The sequence below is a fragment of the Gossypium hirsutum genome, chromosome A08 (genome assembly GCF_007990345.1).
Source record: "Gossypium hirsutum isolate 1008001.06 chromosome A08, Gossypium_hirsutum_v2.1, whole genome shotgun sequence".
Taxonomy (NCBI): Eukaryota; Viridiplantae; Streptophyta; class Magnoliopsida; order Malvales; family Malvaceae; genus Gossypium; species Gossypium hirsutum.
In genome coordinates, this window is record NC_053431.1 from 45874518 (window position 1) to 45895530 (window position 21013).

At 35.3% G+C, this 21013-nt stretch overlaps 1 protein-coding gene across 3 annotated transcripts; it reads right to left on the reverse strand.

Moving 5' to 3' along the window:
• Positions 1 to 2423: 2423 nt before the first annotated feature.
• LOC121204599 (gamma-glutamyl peptidase 5) lies at positions 2424 to 3922 on the reverse strand. Of its 3 annotated transcripts, none has more exons than XM_041074735.1 (3): positions 3194 to 3922; positions 2778 to 3110; positions 2424 to 2642 (listed from the first exon to the last, which is right to left on the reverse strand). In XM_041074735.1, the coding sequence occupies exons 1-3, from the start codon at positions 3500 to 3502 to the stop codon at positions 2505 to 2507; spliced, it is 780 nt and encodes a 259-aa protein (XP_040930669.1). In that variant the 5' UTR covers positions 3503 to 3922; the 3' UTR covers positions 2424 to 2504. The 3 variants fall into 3 exon arrangements, with proteins under 3 accessions (XP_040930669.1, XP_040930671.1, XP_040930672.1); XM_041074737.1 differs by having other exon boundaries at positions 2424 to 2704; XM_041074738.1 differs by having other exon boundaries at positions 2424 to 2695; positions 3194 to 3912.
• Positions 3923 to 21013: the final 17091 nt, after the last annotated feature.

A 21013-nucleotide genomic window follows, 5' to 3' on the forward strand; every position in this document is an offset into this window, starting at 1 on the left:
GGTAGAAGAAGATGAAATGGAGTAAAATTTTGGCTTATTTTTACTTAATTTGTGTTTAATTAATGAATTACAAACTTTACCTTTATAATTAAACATACAAATCACTTAATATATACCAAAAAATGTCCACCCACCATTATAATGGTCTAATTACAGCATAAGGACCTCCACTTTAATATTCCATAGCTATTTAATACCTTTAACTATAAGAACATTACTTTTGCACTTTATGCGATTTAGTCCTTTTTTATCAAATTAACCAATCAAACGATAAAATTTCTTAATGAAATTTTCCCAAAAACATATTATCATACTGTAAACCTTAAAATAATAATAAAATAAATATTTTAGCTTCGAATTTGTGGTTCCAAAACTATTATTCTGATTTGACCAAAAACGGGCTATTACGGCCACAATGTCTAGGAATTAGATTTGCTATTAATATGTGTCTGAACCATCGCCTCCAGCCCACTCACAACTCTAATATTGAATGCGTCATATTTGATGGGGTCGACCGAAGCACAAAATCGATATTTAAGGGATGATACTCTCATAAGGTTGGATCTGGCTATTTTATGCCTAATTCTTATTCAAAGTTCTGGTAATTATATGTTCCGGTTAAAAGCCAACAACTCTATGTTCTCTAATAAAAAAACGACCCCACTCTAGCTGTCACGCACTTCTCCGTCTTAATAAACAATAGCATTAATTCGTCCACTCATTTTCAATGAAATAACCTGTTTGACATATTTGAAACAACAAAATCATGCAGAGAAATGGTGTTGTAATTAAATATGAACAACAAAAAATGATCCTTTATGCAAATTGCGTGGTAGCTCCAAATTATGCCTTATGTGCGAACTTCTCTTCTTCTGATCTTATTTCAATTTTCTTTGCTCTTAAATTCCTTATGGAACTCAATGTTGAAATACATTACTTTTATAGACCTAGAGGTAAGTCTCGATTGATTAAGAAAATTTTCTCAGGCTAGTGGGAGTTGAAATTCTTAGAGGGAAAACGCTCCAAGTAGGGTGCTTTTTCAGTGCACGTCAGAGAAAAAGCACTAAAAGCGCCTCCACCAATGTTTTTCTTTGACATGCACTGAAAAACGTTCTACTTGGAGCGCTTTCTCTCTAAGAATTTTAACCCGAACTTTTAGCAACTCAACCATCATATATCTTGATATTCTCAGGATGTATTTTCTGAACCTATATCGATGTTCAAAGATAATGCACTAGAATATTTAATCAAACCGAGTAGTTCAAGTTTCGATTATGATGAGAATTGAATTTTGCAATTCAAATAATTAAAATATACAATTGGTGTAAATACGATGCCTCTAAAAATCGAATTAAATAATTATTAACTTTACATCTCAAAAAATTATAAAAAAGAATTATATATAAAAATTATAAATTATAAAAAATATATATAAAAAACAAGCCCTAGACCTTAAAATCCAAAAAACCCAAACCCTACTTAAAAACCCTAAACACTAACCCTAATTTAAATAAATAAAATATTAACCCTAAATAAAATATTACACATGGAAAATGTTTTTAGCTGTAAGCGTTTTCGTATAATCGAACTATTGCCGTCATTTTTAGAGAAAATGGCCTAAACATGTATTTTTTTTATATTTTTGGCATATTTTGGAAATTTTGTCCAATACATGTCTATAACTAGTAATGCATAAAATATTATTGAAAATTTAATATCTTAACAAAATAGTATTTTCATTGAATTAGATTATGAATTGGGTTTTAACTTTTAAAAATTTTATTTGGGTATTGGATCTTTTTATTTTGGACTTAAGATTAGTTTATTTTGACTTTGAGTAATAAAGTGTATATTGTTTGGGCTTGAGCTTAGTACTATATATTTGAGTTTTAGAATAAATATTTTAAAATATAAGAATTAACTTTATAAATTTAATAAAAAAATTACAATTATTCAATTTTTAATATAATATAATAATAAACAATAAAAGATATTTTAGTTAATTCATATGCATATCGTATAATAATAAATTTTATATACAATTAGTAATTTAATTATTTTATATAAAAGAATTCTATTAAAAATATATAATTTATGTTTATTATAAGGGAAATCTGAATTATTTTTTCATCCCACGAAAATAAAATGAATTATTACCGTTGAAACTTAAAAATTCAAAATTTACTTAAATATATCAAGCCCGTCCATTCCGAATCTAAATTCGAAAAAACCTAATCTTGAAAAAGTTGGTGTTTTCAAGCCAGAAAAAAATGTTATATGAATCCAGCCGTTTGGCACCTCTAACAATAACATGGCTCCCTCCTACGCCACTCGAATAGTTTATCCGATGGTAATATTTCAAATTGACTTTGTTTAGGTAATCTTAATATGAGGTGTTGCTACTGAATTGTGCAAGAAACTGATTCACCAAAAACAAATCTGTCGGCGCCTAATATGTTTCATGTCAATTAAAGAAGAATACAAAAGTTTTAACACGTTTGAAATTAGGTAGGCTTAGAGTAGCTCCAAGAAACTTGATGGTTCCAAAATGCCATCAAATATCCAAGATAATCCATTTTCATGAAAAGCTGGAATTCTGTCTTCTCTTCAGAAAATCCCTGCATATCTTTTCCCAGCTCTTCCTGTCAGGTTCAGCAGTTTCCAATCCAAATTTAGCTTTCTCGGCAATATCTCTCTGCATATTCTAACCGAACTGATTTTAATATACAGAGAAAAAAAGTGCATTCAAAGGGGGAAGGTGATTATTGATTATTTACCTGAATGGAGTTGTTATCGAGAAGGCGATCGATGATGTTGTATAGGATGTCCCTGGTATACTCTGGATGGCCCTGAATGCCAAGTATGTGTTGTCCAATCACGAACATCTCCACACCCGTCTTTTCCGAAAATGCAACCACTTGAGCTCCCATTGGGACCTCGAATACTTCGTCCTGGTGGCACTCTATGATTGACAGGGAAGAGGGCATTTCATCCAACTCTTCCAGGGAGCTGGGGACCCACAAATCTTTCACGACTTTTACTGTCCTCAGCCCTATATCCCATCCACTGCAAGCCTTGCCAACTTTCCCCCCCAATGACCTGCACAAAACCTGAACATGGGATGGGAATTGATTAATAAAACATTTTTGGAACTGTGGTGATGGTTGAAATTACAAAGATTTTGGGTGGGTACCTGATGGCCAAAGCAGATCCCAAGGACTTTCTTCTCCATGGCATCAAGTGTCTGCAAGAGGAAGCAAAGCTTGAGAATCCAGTAATCATTCCCGTAAGCATCATAGGGACTCCCACTGATCACAAATCCATCATACTTGTACAGCTCACTCATGTCAGGGAACTCATCATCCACAACCCTGAATAAGTCCCACCTTTCTCCTTCTTCTCCAAAAGCAGCAATAAACACATTGAAATAACCCCCATACACTTTCTCCACAAACTCGGAGTCCCTGGCTGCCAGCAAAACAGCATATCTTCCTACCTTCATTATTACTTCTCCCAAACTTGTACAGTATCTAAATGAGGATGATATGTGCAATCACAAGTTGAAGCTTGAGGGGTTTATATAGAGGGGCTTGGAAATTGCGATGTGGGGTAGGTTCGTGGGTTATTTAACCCTTAAAGAAAAATGACTAAACAGTGCATGGGTTTAGAATGTACACGGATTTTGACAGATTCGTTTGGACTTTGGAGACTCCAATGCATTGGTCGCTTGGCAGAAGATTCTCTGTGGGGGCGCGTATCGTATTCTCATCACACTTGAGAATTGAAAGATGCATACAGCAGGCTGCTGCTACATACACTGTTACTAAATCCCCTAATTTAATAAATATGATTTGTGCTGCATTTATGTCTCTCATAAATCAGCTTTTCATTTATTGCAGGATCGTTTTATAAATTTAAACACAAATAATGATACTACGTATTTTTTTTAAATAATAATGTATTTTTTACTAATATCATAATATAATTAACCGAAAAATAAGTACTTTTATATACTGCATCAATGATAGATTCAACTATAATTCGTTTTTAAATTCCATAAATAAAAAGAATATTCTATACTCTTTTTTTTCTTAAATATATTCTAAAAGTGGATGTGGAATCTCTATTATTATTTTTTAATTAAAAAAACTTCAGTATTTTTTTTATTTTTAAATTTAAATATTGATAACTAAATAACTCCGACTCATACAAAACTCGACACAAACCTTAAACGAATGTGGAGATACATGATTATCAAACAAAAAACGTCTAACTTTTTTTTTGGTGTGAAAACACTTGAAGATTAAGCTTTTAAATATAATACTTGTCAAAAGAAGGTTTGGCCCACTTGTTGAGTTTGTGTCAATCTATACTTAATATAAAAAAACTTCAAGATGTCATAAATTATATTTCCTTATTAATATTTCAAATATAGACTAGTGGGATCTATGCAAATTAATGTTAGTAAATTAAGTATATTAAATCCGAATGCATGAATCCAAGGGAATCCCAAAATGTATGTTCCCTTAATTTGAGCTAGATGCAACGGAAATTCTGATTTGTAAAATTCCTTTGTTTCAGTAACAAGATTGCTATTAAAAGAGGGACACTAACATATTCTTTATAAAATATTTATTTTGGTATCTCCAATAAATATTGTTAAATTTTGACACTTCAATCATCAAATCAAATCAAGAGACCTGGCCATTTTTATTTCAAAGTAGAAAATGCTACACCCCAAATTCACTATTTTACTAAATAAATAAATAAGTTAATTTCTAATTTTATTTATAAAAATGAGTGACTTTAAATTTTATTTATCGGAATGGGTCAAAATAACCTAAAACGCACTTACATGAAAGTGTTTTAAGAAGAAATTTCAGAAAAGCATGCCAGCGTAGCGCGCTTTACCTCATGGTTGGACTAAATTTAAAAAAAGAGAGTCATTTTTTAAAAATATTATAAAAATAGATCAAATTTTAAAAAATTTATTAGAATAAGCCTTTATAAATATTCAAATTGGCAACACCAATTTTTTTTAAGTGTCACTAATTAATATGGAAATAAAACTTGCAAAATAGATATTTATAGAGACCTAAAGTCTTGTTTCTCTTGTTTTCTTAAGCAATATGAGATGCGAAATATGTGTTTATATAGAGCCATGAATAGGTTTGCAACTTGTTTCTAGACAATATGAGATTCCTTCCTCTTTTAACTAACAACATAAGATTAAATGCTACAGTATATTTTATATTTTTTCTATAGAATAATTTCTATTTTTTATATTTTGTTAACATTTTCTCATATTGTAAAATCTTTTGAGATCTTTATCTTGTTGCATTTTAAAATTGTTAGCATATACAAAAAGACTATTAAAAAAAAGAGCAAATTGCACATTTGAAACTTGTAGATGCAGTAATCTTCTATTCAATTTTAAATGTTGAAGTTAATATCCATGCAATTCTAATTTTTAAAATAATTTTCCATTATTTCAATTTAGATGTTATACTTTTAATTTTTATTTTATTTTATGTTATGAATGTTTGATTAATAAATAAATGTGAGTATTTGGTACTCAAATAGTATTTTTTTTTGTAATTTTAAAAAATTGATATCTCTTTCTCTAAATATTTATTTTTTTAATATTTTACTATACTCATTAATTTTTTAATCTTAATTTTAATTTAATTTTCATCACCTAATGAATGCTGATAAATTTATTTCAGATGTAGTTTGTCTAGATAGATAATCTATTTAAACATAGTATATAATTATGTTAAATAAAATTTTTTATAGAAATATATAATATACATAAAATATAATAATTATTTTTCATATTTTTATATCTAGAGTAAATTACATTAGTAGTCACTTAACTATGAGTTTTTGGCTATCAAATTATAAAAACTTACAAAATGATCACTTAACTATTAGTAATTTTTTAAATATTTTACCATACACATTTTATATTTTATAATTTTTTTTTACTTATAGAGTTTAAAATTTTACTTTATAATGTAACAAATGTTAACTTTTTGTAAAAAAAATTTAAACTTAGCCTTTAATTTTATGTTGTTAGTTAAGGAGGAAGGAATACCACATTGTCTAGGAACAAGTTACAAACCTATTCATGAGTCTATATATACACATATCTCACATTCTACATTGCTTAAAAAAAAGGGAAATGAGACTTTGGGTCTATATAAAGATCTGTTTTGTAAGTTTTATTTCCACATTATTTGGTGGCACAAAAAAAAAATGGTGTTGCCACTTTGGGTCTTTATAAAGGGTTATTCTCATAAATTTTTAAAAAATTGGTATATTTTTATAATATTTTTAAAAAATTGATCTTTTTTGAAAATTTAGTCTTAGCACGGGCAAAAGTGCGCCCATGTCAGCGTGTCCCTGTTAGTGCATTTTTTTGAAATTTCCCCTTAAAATACTTCCACGTAGGCGCCTTTTGGATTTTTTAACTCATTCCAGTAAATAAAATTTTAAATGACCCATTTTTGTAAAGAAAGTTAGCGGCTTCATATCTTAAAACCTTTTTTAATAGATAGCTTGTTTAGCATTAGATTCAATAATAATATTCCCCCAAATTACTTTCCCTAGCAACCTTAAGACCTTCTTTAATAGTCGCAATCTTTCCCCACTCCTCCAACCACTATTCCATCCTTATCTCAAATAATAGTCACAACAACAACCTTTTTTATTCTCAGGCCTTAGTGCACCATCACAATTCAGTTTAAACCAACCATAGTTACGAGATATCTATCTCATATCTTTACAACTATTATGCATCCTAACTTTTCTTTCAATGCCAGACTTAGATTCAATTAAAAAATCTCATTAACTACCCTTTTTGCTTTACAAATAACTTCTAGAACATCCAAATATTATTTTTCTAACAATACAATCACTACTACCTTTCCATATAAACCAAATTACCATTTATTTTTATATCTTATTATCAATCATCTCTTTAATGTAACCTTCCTAGCCCGGCCTAAACGTTACGACTGAATTCTGAAGGTTACATAACCCGCCGAAATGACCTAGTAAAATTATCAAAGTTTTTAAGACAGTCTTTCTAAAAAAATTATACCTTAGCAGAAAAAACTTAGCGTGTTTCTAAAAGAGAGTTTTTTTTAACAATCTAAAAGATACAGTTTATTTCGAAAAAAATGGTTGATTTTAATGTTTACTTTATAAAAGTTGTTTTCCAATTTTAAATATTTTTCAAAAATCTCATTTATATAGTATCACATCGGAAAAGTGATATTCGATATAGTTTAAATGAAAACCAGAATTTCATGCATAATTAAATCAAAGTCCACGTTTCAATAACCTAATCAACTTAAATACAATGGATGCCAAAATTAACCCAAATTTTAAGTCTCAAATGAAACAATGTTGTTCCCAAATAATAGAAATTATAAATAATATGTATAAAATAATTTTATATAAATATTTTGAGACGAGCCCTCTAAATGTCGAGTCTGCATCCTACCCTCGTTGGTTGTCTGTAAAGATGGAAACTAAAGGGGGTGACTTAAGAAGCTCAGTGTGAGTCCACTCACAAGATAATCAGTGCAAAACAATAAACAAAGCATACAAAATAACAATACTTAGAACAATCACAATCGTATAACAGTATCGGATTTGACAGTTCAGTTGCACATGCTTATGAATGTCAATGTAATTCATGTATAATAGAAAAGTTCCTACCTATACTCCGCTACACTCCATAGTAAGAGTTGCCCAGAACTCATCTATCCCTACACTTCATGTTGTAGATAAATCACTAGTAATTATAGATAAACTGCCTATAAAATTTAGTGGGAAACCCACCGGTATTTTCAAATTAAAAGTTTGTAGATAAGCTGCCAGTAAGTTATGGATGAACTGACAGTGTTTGCAGATTATTAAACTGCTAGTATTTCCTCCTTTCCATATTGTTCCAATCCCCATGCAATGCAACATGGCATGCTAATTACAGTACAACATAGGAACAATAGACATGTTTATCATGCAATTAGTTTAATAGTAACAGTAGGCATGCTGAACATGCAATTAGTTATATAGTAGCAGTAGCAATAGTAACAATTCATCGAATATATAGTGACAATAGGCATTTATCATTCATATATTATGCATATAATAGTAACAATTTAGTTCATCAGTTCACAAATTTCAGAATATAGATAATATCAAGACTTGATTGAGTGTACAAAAACTCTAAAAATAATTTAGGGACTATACAGGGACTAAACTGAACAATTTGTAAAAGTCAGTGCAGAACTGTAAAATAGGGGTCACATGGCCTTGTGACAGGATGAAGCCATGTGGAAGAGATACACGGCCGTATGGAAAATGATAAAGTACCCTACAGTAAGGACACGACTGTGTGGCAGGTCATGTACTAGGTTGAGGCGGTATGATTCATGAAGTACCCTAAGATTTACATATGCACATGGCTATATGGTCCACACACTCGTGTAGAAGAATGTGTGGCCCCTAAAACTACACATGATCGCCAGCGATTCATTTGGAAACACACACACACCTTTCACCACGAGTTTGATTAATGCCTCCTACAACCAACTTTGATCCGATTCATTTAGATTTAGTCATTCAACGACAAATACACACAATTAATTATTGGTATCAAGATTTGGGCAAGATTTACAAAAGATTGATTAATCGAACCTAAAGATTAATGTTGGATAATCATACACTAAATTACTAAATCAAATCATTGAAACAAAGCTTGTAACACCCCGTACCCGAGACCGTTTTCGGAGTCGAACGCGAGGTGCTAACAGACTTAATTACTTTGTTTTCACAGTCCATTTAAAAAAAAAATTCCAGACAGGCTGGCTAACCGCGTCACTGTCGCCTTAAAAATCATATCTCGAGTTCCAAAACTCGAAAACTGATTCCGTAAATTTTCACTGAAATTAGACTCATATATCCATCTGTGGATTTATTTATAGAATTTTTGGTCAGGCCAATTGGTACAGTTTATTAGTTAAAGTCTCCCCTGATTCTGGGTTCGACTACTCTGACCTTCACCTATTACGACTTGGATATCTCCCTGTACAGAGCTTCAATACTCATGCCGTTTGTTTCTAATGAAACTAGACTCAAAGGGGAATCTATACATATAAGGCATGACTTCTAATTGTCTCTGGATAATTTATGGTAAATTTTCAAAGTCGAAACAGGAGATCCAGAAACCGTTCTGGCCCTGTTTCACGAGAACTTTAATATCTCTTAATATACTGTTCATATGATCGTTTCGTTACTTTCATATGAAAATATATTCATCAAGGTTCGATAATTTATTCACTATTTAATTCCATTCCTACAAATTTTAGTGATTTTTCAAATCCACACTACGGCTGCTGTCAGCATCTATTTTCAAGGTAAACTTTACCTATTTCGTGGTTACCATGGACCAACTAGAGTTTTGTCATACATAGGTCCACATATGATCATATTTAGCCATTCCAATGGCTGATCATTTGCCCAACACTTCCATTCCAGTCCATAGTCACATCATGAAACCATATATATATACATAAACACAAATGGTCTAATGCCATACTCCACTTCTACGAGCCATTTTCGCATGGCTGTACACACATACATCACAAAAAGTACTTGAAAAAAACAACAAAGGGTAGTCCTATACATGCCATATCCAGAGTTCAACTAAAATAGTACCAAAAGGGCTTTAATAGTGTGGATGACTTCGACTTCGATGATCCCGAATCCGATAGCTAACGAACAAAATCTATAAAACAGAGAGCCAAAGCAACGGGGTAAGCATTTTAAAGCTTAGTAAGTTTCAAGTAATGAAATCGGCTTTGACTAAAGTATTACATTCACATAGCTAAATGAATCACTTTATTAATACACATTCCCATAATCATATCAACCTATCTAAAAGCCGAAAGTTCGTTAGTCGATTGAACGAATACTATTTAAAACGAATCGACTTTTCCGATGCACATGCAAACATACCTTATCGTTTGGGTTTTTCGAGCGTATTAATTGAATTTATTACAGCACAAAACGCTCACCTTCAAACCCAAGTTTCTTCGGAATTTAGCCGGATATAACCACAAGCACAATTGCCTTCGGGTCTTAACCCGGGTATAGCAACTCGCACAAATGCCTTCGGGTCTTAGCCCGGATATATCAACTCGCACAAATGCCTTCGGGTCTTAGGCCGGATAAAATCACTAGCATAAATGCCTTCGGGACTTAGCCCGGATAAAATCACTAGCATAAATGCCTTCGGGACTTAGCCCGGATATCATTCAAATGCTCATGCACACATATATCAATAATCATGACACATCCATATTTCATTTTCGTTACTAAGGCTCAAACACAAAACATTTATTAAACCTTTCCAATTTTGGCTCAATAGCCACACACAAAGAGCATGATTTCAATTGCCTTTATAACATAGTCTCTATGCACATTCGGCTATCCGTCATAGTATGACTAATCATTTCGATATAATTCAAGTAAGGTCATTACTCGAAGACTTACCTCGGATGTTGTCGAACGGTTTCGACGGCTATTCGATCACTTTTTCCTTCCCCTTATCCAACTTTGGTCCTCTAAGCTCTTGAGCTTAATTCAAACAGATAGAGCTTATTTAATAATTTATCAATTTAACTATTCGATTAAATACATTTATATTATACAATTAGGTGCGAATAATTTTATTGACTAGTTATTCAAGCATTATACATGTGCTCTACTCATGCACCACCGAATAATAGGACTAGCTTAATACCTTGCATTTTCGAATTCATATACATCATTTAGTTCCTCATAACATACATTTTGTCCCTAACCAACACAAGAGCCCAAAGCATCACTTACAATGCCGAATTCCAATTAAGTCTATCATCATAGCATTATCATATTTATGCACTTGGTAAGTTGCGTTTGAACACATTCGGCACTAGGTGTCCAAACCAATGTTCCTCGAACACTAAACCCAATTTATAACCAACTCAAAACTCCTTAACAACAAGCATTTAATAACAATGTACTTAACCAATTCCTTAAACATGCATTCGGCAATTACACCAAGACCATCTTAACTCGTTTCTCATCTTGCTAACAAAAACATAGTAAAGCAAATCTTCATACACAATGGTTATCAATTCATCCATTCACTAGGGACATGACCTAATGTTCAATAACAACCCCTCCTTTACCAAGTACACATTCGGCCTTGGTACATAATAAGGTAGCCGATTTCTTTCCCTTTAGCACCCATTGCTCACACATGATTATTTGTATAGTTCAAACACTCATCTATCTTTGCTCATCTAAATTTAACATGGAACAACAAAATTCACCATTGTCAAATACCATAGCCGAAAGCCCTAGTCCATAACACAAATCAAAATTTCTACATGGGTTACAAAAGTAGTTTGATATCTTACTCAAGATTAACCAAAATTTCATGAACTAATATAAACTTCTTACCTTGCTATTAGCCTAGGATGACCGAATGCCTCCCTCCCTACTTCCTCTTCACAATCGGCCAAGAAGAACAAAATGAGAAAGACTTTTTGTTCTTTTTTTTTTCGGTCATGCATGAGAATGATGAACACATTTTTTTTCTTTGTTTTCTTCCTTCAATTTCTTATTAGTTTATTGCCCATGCTTCTTATTTTATTTTTCCATTAACACAACATGTTTCATGACATGTTTTGCCCATCATCCCTTGTCATGGCCGGCCACTAGTACTTAAATGGGGGGAAATTGACATGCAAGTCCACCCCTTTGATTACATGCACTATTAGGCCACTTGCATTTGCCTAGCACATTTCTAAATTTTCTCACATAAGTCCTATCAACTAAATTCACATGCAATTAACTAAATCGAAGCTTAAAACTTTTTCACATTTATATTCACATATTTTAGGCAATAATTATCACATTCAAATAATTTGGTGACTCGGTCTAGCGGTCCCGAGACCGCTTTCCGACTAGGGTCACTTTAGGGCTGTCACAACTCTCCCCCACTTAAGAAATTTTCGTCCCTGAAAATCTTACCGGTAAATAGGTTTGGGTATCGTTCTTTCATCGAGCTCTCGGTTTCCCAAGTAGCTTCCTCGATCCCGTGTTTGAGCCATAACACCTTTACTAACGGAACCCTTTTGTTTCGCAACTCTTTCACTTCACGAGCTAGGATACGCATCGGTTCTTCTTCATAACTCATATCGGCTTGAATTTCAACCTCTGATGGGCTAATTATGTGCGATGGATCAGATCTATAGCGTCGAAGCATCGAAACATGAAAGATGTCGTGAATCTTTTCAAGTTCAGGGGGCAAAATCAATCGATACGCAACTGGACCGACTCGTTCGGATATTTCGTATGGCCCGATGAACCTCGGACTCAATTTGCCCTTATGCCCAAATCTGAGTATCTTTTTCCAAGGTGAAACTTTAAGAAACACCTTATCTCCCACCTGATACTCAATGTCTTTTCGTTTCAGATCCGCGTACGACTTCTGGCGATCTGAGGCTATCTTTAGACTTTCACGGATTACTTTTACTTTCTGTTCAGCATCTTTAATCAAATCCACTCCGAAAATTTTACTTTCACCGAGCTCGGTCCAAAACAATGGTGTACGACATTTACGCCCGTACAAAGCCTCGTAAGGTGCCATCTTAATACTTGATTGAAAACTATTGTTGTAAGCGAATTCAATCAATGGTAAATACCGTTCCCATGAACCACTAAACTCAAGGATGCAACATCTCAACATATCCTCAAGTATCTGAATTACCCGCTCGGATTGACCATCGGTTTGTGGATGAAAAGCGGTGCTAAAATGCAGCTTGGTACCCAAAGCTTCTTGCAATTTCTTCCAAAATCGCGAGGTGAATCTTGGATCTCTATCCGACACAACAAAAATCGGTACCCCGTGTAATCTCACAATCTAAGAAACGTACAATTCAGCTAGTTTATCCAATGAAAAATCCGTACGCACGGGGATAAAGTGAGCCGACTTAGTCAGTCTATCAACAACAACCCAAATCGCATCCTTCTTACTTGCTGACAATGGCAGTCCGGACACAAAGTCCATTGTGACTCGATCCCATTTCCACTCGGGTATCATGATCGGCTGAAGTAATCCTGAAGGCACTTGATGTTCCGCTTTCACTTGTTGACATATTAAACATCTCGAAACAAAGTCGGAGATGTCTCGTTTCATACCATGCCACCAAAACCGACGTTTCAAATCGTTGTACATTTTCGTACTCCCCGGGTGAATTGACATTCGGCTACAATGGGCTTCGTTCAGAATCATCGAAATGAGTTCCGAATTCCTTGGAACATACAAACGACTTCTGAACCTCAAACAATCATCATCATCAATTTGAAACTCCGATTCCTTGTTCGGAACACACTCGGCCCGTTTTGCAACCAATTCATCATCGACTTTCTGAGCTTCACGAATTTGATGAATCAATAATGGTTTGGCTTTTAATTCAGCTACTAACACATTGTCGGGTAGAACAGACAAGTGTACATTCATCGCTCGCAAAGCAAACAGTGATTTCCGGCTTAAGGCGTCCGCAACCACATTAGCCTTTCCCGGGTGATAATTAATGACAAGCTCATAATCTTTCAACAACTCAAGCCAACGCCTTTGTCGCAGATTCAAGTCTCGCTGGGTTATCAAATATTTGAGACTTTTGTGATCCGAAAATACATGGCACTTCTCACCAAACAAATAATGTCGCCATATTTTCAAAGCAAATACGATGGCGGCTAGTTCCAGATCATGGGTCGGATAATTTCTCTCGTGTGGCTTCAATTGTCTCGACGCATAGGCCACAACTCGACCTTCTTGCATCAATACGCAACCCAACCCAAGTAGGGATGCGTCACTATAAATGACAAACTCTTTGCCTGATTCGGGTTGCACTAAAATTGGAGCTTCAGTCAAATAAGTTTTCAGTTGATCGAAACTTTTCTGACATTTCACCGTCCATTCGAACTTAACATCCTTTTGAAGTAGCTTCGTCATTGGTGTGACTATCATCGATAAACCTTTTACAAATCGTCGGTAATAACCAGCGAGCCCCAGGAAGCTCCGAACTTCGGTAATATTTCTTGGAGGCTTCCAGTTAAGTATGGCTGAAATTTTGCTCAGATCAACTCGAATGCCCGATACAGATACTACATGACCCAAAAAGCTAACTTCTCGTAACCAAAACTCACATTTACTGAACTTGGCATATAACTGCTTATCCCGTAAAATTTGTAACACTTATCTCAGGTGCTCAGCATGTTCGGTCTCATCTCTTGAATAGACCAAGATGTAATCAATGAACACAACTACGAATCGATCCAAATATGGTCTGAAGATCTGATTCATCAAATCCATAAATACCGCAGGGGCATTAGTGAGCCCAAACGGCATCACTAAGAACTCGTAGTGACCATATCTCGTTCTGAAGGCAGTTTTGGGTATGTCCGAATCTCGAATTCGCAACTGATAATAGCCCGATCTCAAATCTATTTTTGAGAACACTGAGGCTCCCTTCAGTTGATCGAACAAATCATCGATACGCGGTAACGGATATTTTTTCTTTATTGTCACTTTATTAAGCTGACGATAGTCGATGCACAACCTCATGGTTCCGTCCTTCTTTTTCACAAACAACACTGGTGCACCCCAAGGTGAAAAACTCGGGCGAGCGAAACCTCTATCCACCAACTCTTGCAACTGAGCTTTCAACTCCTTTAATTTCGTTAGTGCCATACGATACGGAGCTATCGAAATCGGTGTGGTCCCAGGTACCAGTTCGATGCCAAACTCTATTTCCCGAACAGGTGGTAAACCCGGTAATTCTTCAAGAAAAACATCCGGGTATTCACAAATTACTGGTACTGACTCAAGTTTCTTTTCTAATTCCTTGTTATCAAGAACATACGCAAGGTATCCTTCATACCCCTTTCTTACATATTTCTGAGCCAACATTGAGGATATTACAGCTGGCAACCCATCCAAGTCCGTAGACTCAACTCGGATTACTTCGTTATTTGCGCACCTCAAATCAATAGTCTTGCTTTTGCAATTCACAACCGCATCATGCACGGTCAACCAATCCAAACTGAGAATAACATCAAATTCATCAAACGGCAAAAGCATCAAGTCCGCCGGAAAACAGGAACCTCGAATTACTAGGGGACATTTCTTACACACTTTGTCAACAAGCACGTAACGACCCAAGGGATTTGACACTCGAATTACGAACTCAGTAGACTCAATAGGTAAAGTCTTACTGGATGCTAAGGTTTCACGTATATAAGAATGAGTAGAACCGGGGTCAATCAAAGCAATTACATTAGTATCAAAGAGAGTAAAAGTACCGGTAATAACATCAGGCGAAGAAGCATCCTCGCGGGCACGTATAGCATAAGCTCTAGCAGGCGCACGAGCCTCAGATCTGGTTGTAGCATCTCTAGATCCTCTCTGACCACCACTAGCATTGCCCGTGTTTCTAGACGGTCTACCCCGAGCAGTAGTAGCACCTAGTTTCCCACTCTGACTTACATTTTGTTCAGGCAACCTCGGGTAATCCTTGATAAAGTGGTCAGTTGATCCACACTTATAGCAGGAGCGGTCATGGAACCTACAGCTCCCCGAATGCCATTTACCACAATGCTGACACTCCGTTCTGTCTCGACGTTCATTCCCAACACTGGCGACCGAAGTGCCTCGTGTACCCACAGGGGGTCGATCACGATCTCGTCTAAAAAGGCCCGAAGTGCCTCTAGACCGGCCCACATCATCTCGAAATTTCTTCGATGCCTGTTGAAGAGACTTTCCCGAGGATCTTTTACGAAACTCTCCAGTTCCCACATCAACTTTTTGTTTTTCTTTTCTAAGCTCTTCGGCTTTAGAAGCTCGCTCGACAAGTACTACGAACTCTCGTATTTCAAGAATGCCAACGAGCATTTTTATATATTCATTCAGCCCATCCTCGAAACGTTTACACATGATAGCCTCAGACGAAACACATTCCCGAGCATATCTACTAAGTCTAACAAATTTTCGCTCGTAATCAGTAACTGACATAGAACCTTGCTTAAGCTCAAGAAATTCCTTCCGTTTTTGATCAACAAATCTCTGACTGATATACTTTTTCCGAAACTCAGTTTGGAAAAACTCCCAAGTTACTTGCTCTCGGGGCACAACAGAAGTCAGAGTACTCCACCAATAGTAGGCAGAATCGCGTAGCAAGGAGATAGTACACTTTAGGCATTCATCGGGTGTACAAGATAGCCCATCGAGTACCCGGATAGTGTTGTCCAACCAAAATTCAGCTTGCTCGGCATCGTCGCTATCCGTAGCTTTAAATTCAGTAGCCCCATGTTTTCGGATTCTGTCAACTGGGGGCTTATTTGACCTTATTTGGTCAGTTACCGGAGGTATTGTAGGTGCGGGGGTTGTATTAGTCGGGAATGGAGGTTGTGGAATAGCCGTATTAGTTCGAATGTATTGGTTGAACCAATCATTCATCACGCTATAAAAAGCTTGCCTAGCCTCATCATTCGGATTGCTAGCAATAGGTTGAGAGTCCACCGGCGCTGTCCCTTGTGCGGGAGCAGGCGCCACACTCTCCACATCATCAGCTATCGCTCGGTTGGGATCGGGATCCATTACTATAAATAAACACAAATTCAAATGTCAGAAATCACCACACTATCAATTAATCACATAATGGCATGTATAGCTGGACCCAAACGTATTACGGTAGTCCTAGAATCGACTAAACCGTAGCTCTGATACCAATAAAATTGTAACACCCCGTACCCGAGACCGTTGCCGGAGTCGAACGCGAGGTGCTAACAGACTTAATTACTTTGTTTTCACAGTCCATTTAAAAAAAAATTCCAGACAGGCTGGCTAACCGCGTCACTGTCGCCTTAAAAATCATATCTCGAGTTCCAAAACTCGAAAACTGATTCCGTAAATTTTCCCTGAAATTAGACTCATATATACATCTGTGGATTTATTTCTAGAATTTTTGGTCGGGCCAATTGGTACAGTTTATTAGTTAAAGTCTCCCCTGATTCTGGGTTCGACTACTCTGACCTTCACATATTACGACTTGGATATCTCCCTGTACAGAGCTTCAATACTCATGCCGTTTGTTTCTAATGAAACTAGACTCAAAGGGGAATCTATAAATATAAGGCATGACTTCTAATTGTCTCTTGATAATTTATGGTAAATTTTCAAAGTCGAAATAGGAGATCCAGAAACCGTTCTGGCCCTGTTTCACGAGAACTTTAATATCTCTTAATATACTGTTCATATGATCGTTTCGTTACTTTCATATGAAAATATATTCATCAAGGTTAGATTACATAATTTATTCACTATTTAATTCCATTCCTACAAATTTTAGTGATTTTTCAAATCCACACCACTACTGCTGTCAGCATCTGTTTTCAAGGTAAACTTTACCTATTTCGTGGTTACCATGGACCAACTAGAGTTTTGTCATACATAGGTCCACATATGATCATATTTAGCCATTCCAATGGCTGATCATTTGCCCAACACTTCCATTCCAGTCCATAGTCACATCATGAAACCATATATATATACATAAACACAAATGGTCTAATGCCATACTCCACTTCTACGAGCCATTTTCGCATGGCTGTACACACATACATCACAAAAAGTACTTGAAAAAAACAACAAAGGGTAGTCCTATACATGCCATATCCAGAGTTCAACTAAAAGAGTACCAAAAGGGCTTTGATAGTGTGGATGACTTCGACTTCGATGATCCCGAATCCGATAGCTAACGAACAAAATCTATAAAACAGAGAGCCAAAGCAACGGGGTAAGCATTTTAAAGCTTAGTAAGTTTCAAGTAATGAAATCGGCTTTGACTAAAGTATTACATTCACATAGCTAAATGAATCACTTTATTAATACACATTCCCATAATCATACTTACTTCGCACTTCATCAACATATACACACAAGGTATCAACCTATCTAAAAGCCGAAAGTTCGTTAGTCGATTGAACGAATACTATTTAAAACGAATCGACTTTTTCGATGCACATGCAAACATACCTTATCGTTTGGGTTTTTCGAGCGTATTAATTGAATTTATTACAGCACAAAACGCTCACCTTCAAACCCAAGTTTCTTCAGAATTTAGCCGGATATAACCACAAGCACAATTGCCTTCGGGTCTTAACCCGGGTATAGCAACTCGCACAAATGCCTTCGGGTCTTAGCCCGGATATATCTACTCGCACAAATGCCTTCGGGTCTTAGGCCGGATAAAATCACTAGCATAAATGCCTTCGGGACTTAGCCCGGATAAAATCACTAGCATAAATGCCTTCGGGACTTAGCCCGGATATCATTCAAATGCTCATGCACACATATATCAATAATCATGACACATCTATATTTCATTTTCGTTACTAAGGCTCAAACACAAAACATTTATTAAACCTTTCCAATTTCGGCTCAATAGCCACACACAAAGAGCATGATTTCAATTGCCTTTATAACATAGTCTCTATGCACATTCGGCTATCCGTCATAGTATGACTAATCATTTCGATATAATTCAAGTAAGGTCATTACTCGAAGACTTACCTCGGATGTTGTCGAATGGTTTCGACGGCTATTCGATCACTTTTTCCTTCCCTTTATCCAACTTTGGTCCTCTAAGCTCTTGAGCTTAATTCAAACAGATAGAGCTTATTTAATAATTTATCAATTTAACTATTCGATTAAATACATTTATATTATACAATTAGGTGCGAATAATTTTATTGACTAGTTATTCAAGCATTATACATGTGCTCTACTCATGCACCACCGAATAATAGGACTAGCTTAATACCTTGCATTTTCGAATTCATATACATCATTTAGTTCCTCATAACATACATTTTGTCCCTAACCAACACAAGAGCCCAAAGCATCACTTACAATGCCGAATTCCAATTAAGTCTACCATCATAGCATTATCATATTTATGCACTTGGTAAGTTGCGTTTGAACACATTCGGCACTAGGTGTCCAAACCAATGTTCCTCGAACACTAAACCCAATTTATAACCAACTCAAAACTCCTTAACAACAAGCATTTAATAACAATGTACTTAACCAATTCCTTAAACATGCATTCGGCAATTACACCAAGACCATCTTAACTCGTTTCTCATCTTGCTAACAAAAACATAGTAAAGCAAATCTTCATACACAATGGTTATCAATTCATCCATTCACTAGGGACATGACCTAATGTTCAATAACAACCCCTCCTTTACCAAGTACACATTCGGCCTTGGTACATAATAAGGTAGCCGATTTCTTTCCCTTTAGCACCCATTGCTCACATATGATTATTTGTATAGTTCAAACACTCATCTATCTTTGCTCATCTAAATTTAACATGGAACAACAAAATTCACCATTGTCAAATACCATAGCCGAAAGCCCTAGTCCATAACACAAATCAAAATTTCTACATGGGTTACAAAAGTAGTTTGATATCTTACTCAAGATTAACCAAATTTTATGAACTAATATAAACTTCTTACCTTGCTATTAGCCTAGGATGACCGAATGCCTCCCTCCCTACTTCCTTTTCACAATCGGCCAAGAAGAACAAAATGAGAAAGACTTTTTGTTCTTTTTTTTTCGGTCATGCATGAGAATGATGAACACATTTTTTTTCTTTGTTTTCTTCCTTCAATTTCTTATTAGTTTATTGCCCATGCTTCTTATTTTATTTTTCCATTAACACAACATGTTTCATGACATGTTTTGCCCATCATCCCTTGTCATGGCCGGCTACTAGTACTTAAATGGGGGGAAATTGACATGCAAGTCCACCCCTTTGATTACATGCACTATTAGGCCACTTGCATTTGCCTAGCACATTTCTAAATTTTCTCACATAAGTCCTATCAACTAAATTCACATGCAATTAACTAAATCGAAGCTTAAAACTTTCACACATTTATATTCACATATTTTAGGCAATAATTATCACATTCAAATAATTTGGTGACTCGGTCTAGCGGTCCCGAGACCGCTTTCTGACTAGGGTCACTTTAGGCCTGTCACAAAGCTACTTATCAACTCTTGGAAAATGTAACAGGTATTTTTGATGACGATTCTAAATATCGATAGAAATTAAACAAATGATAAATGATTTGATAGGAGAAAGAAAAAAATAATTAACATCACAAAGAAGGAATTAGGGTGCAAGAATGAGAGAAGAAAATAAGAGAAAAATATGGTGGAATTTTAATTCTATTAGAATTTTGAGAAATGACAAGATGTGAAATCTAATTACGAAAGAATTGGTTAAGTACCTAAGGTTTGTAAACCCTAGGGGCAGTACAAGTAATTTTTCCTTAGGTTTGCTGAAAATAGGAGAAAAATAAGAGGGCAGGGGCTCTAACTTGGGACTCTAGGGTGGATTCACTAATACTTAACCATTAGACTAACAATTCACTTTTGATAACAAATACATATAAAATAACATTAAAAATTTGGTCATATGACATTTTCCATTTATACAACATCGAACAATCAGTTTCTTTTAAATTTAACCGTTTATCAATCATCATTATCCATTTGCAACAATAATTTAGCCAAACGAGCTTTACCACCCAAAACACGCCTGTTTGCTCAAACGAGCTTTACCATCCAAGAACACGCCTGGGCACAGAGTGCCAAGAAGTTAGGCTAAACATCCCTCCAAAAACACGCACGGGAACTAAGTGCTAAGTGCCAAGCTTGTAGGCTACACATCCTCCCCTAGAAACACGCCTGACTCACTGTAGATATAACTCGGTAATCCATAACAAATGTTGGATTTCGGCATAATCAGTGAATATATATAACATACGTCAACATCTCATTTCATATAGAGCTCGTACAACGTGTAAATAA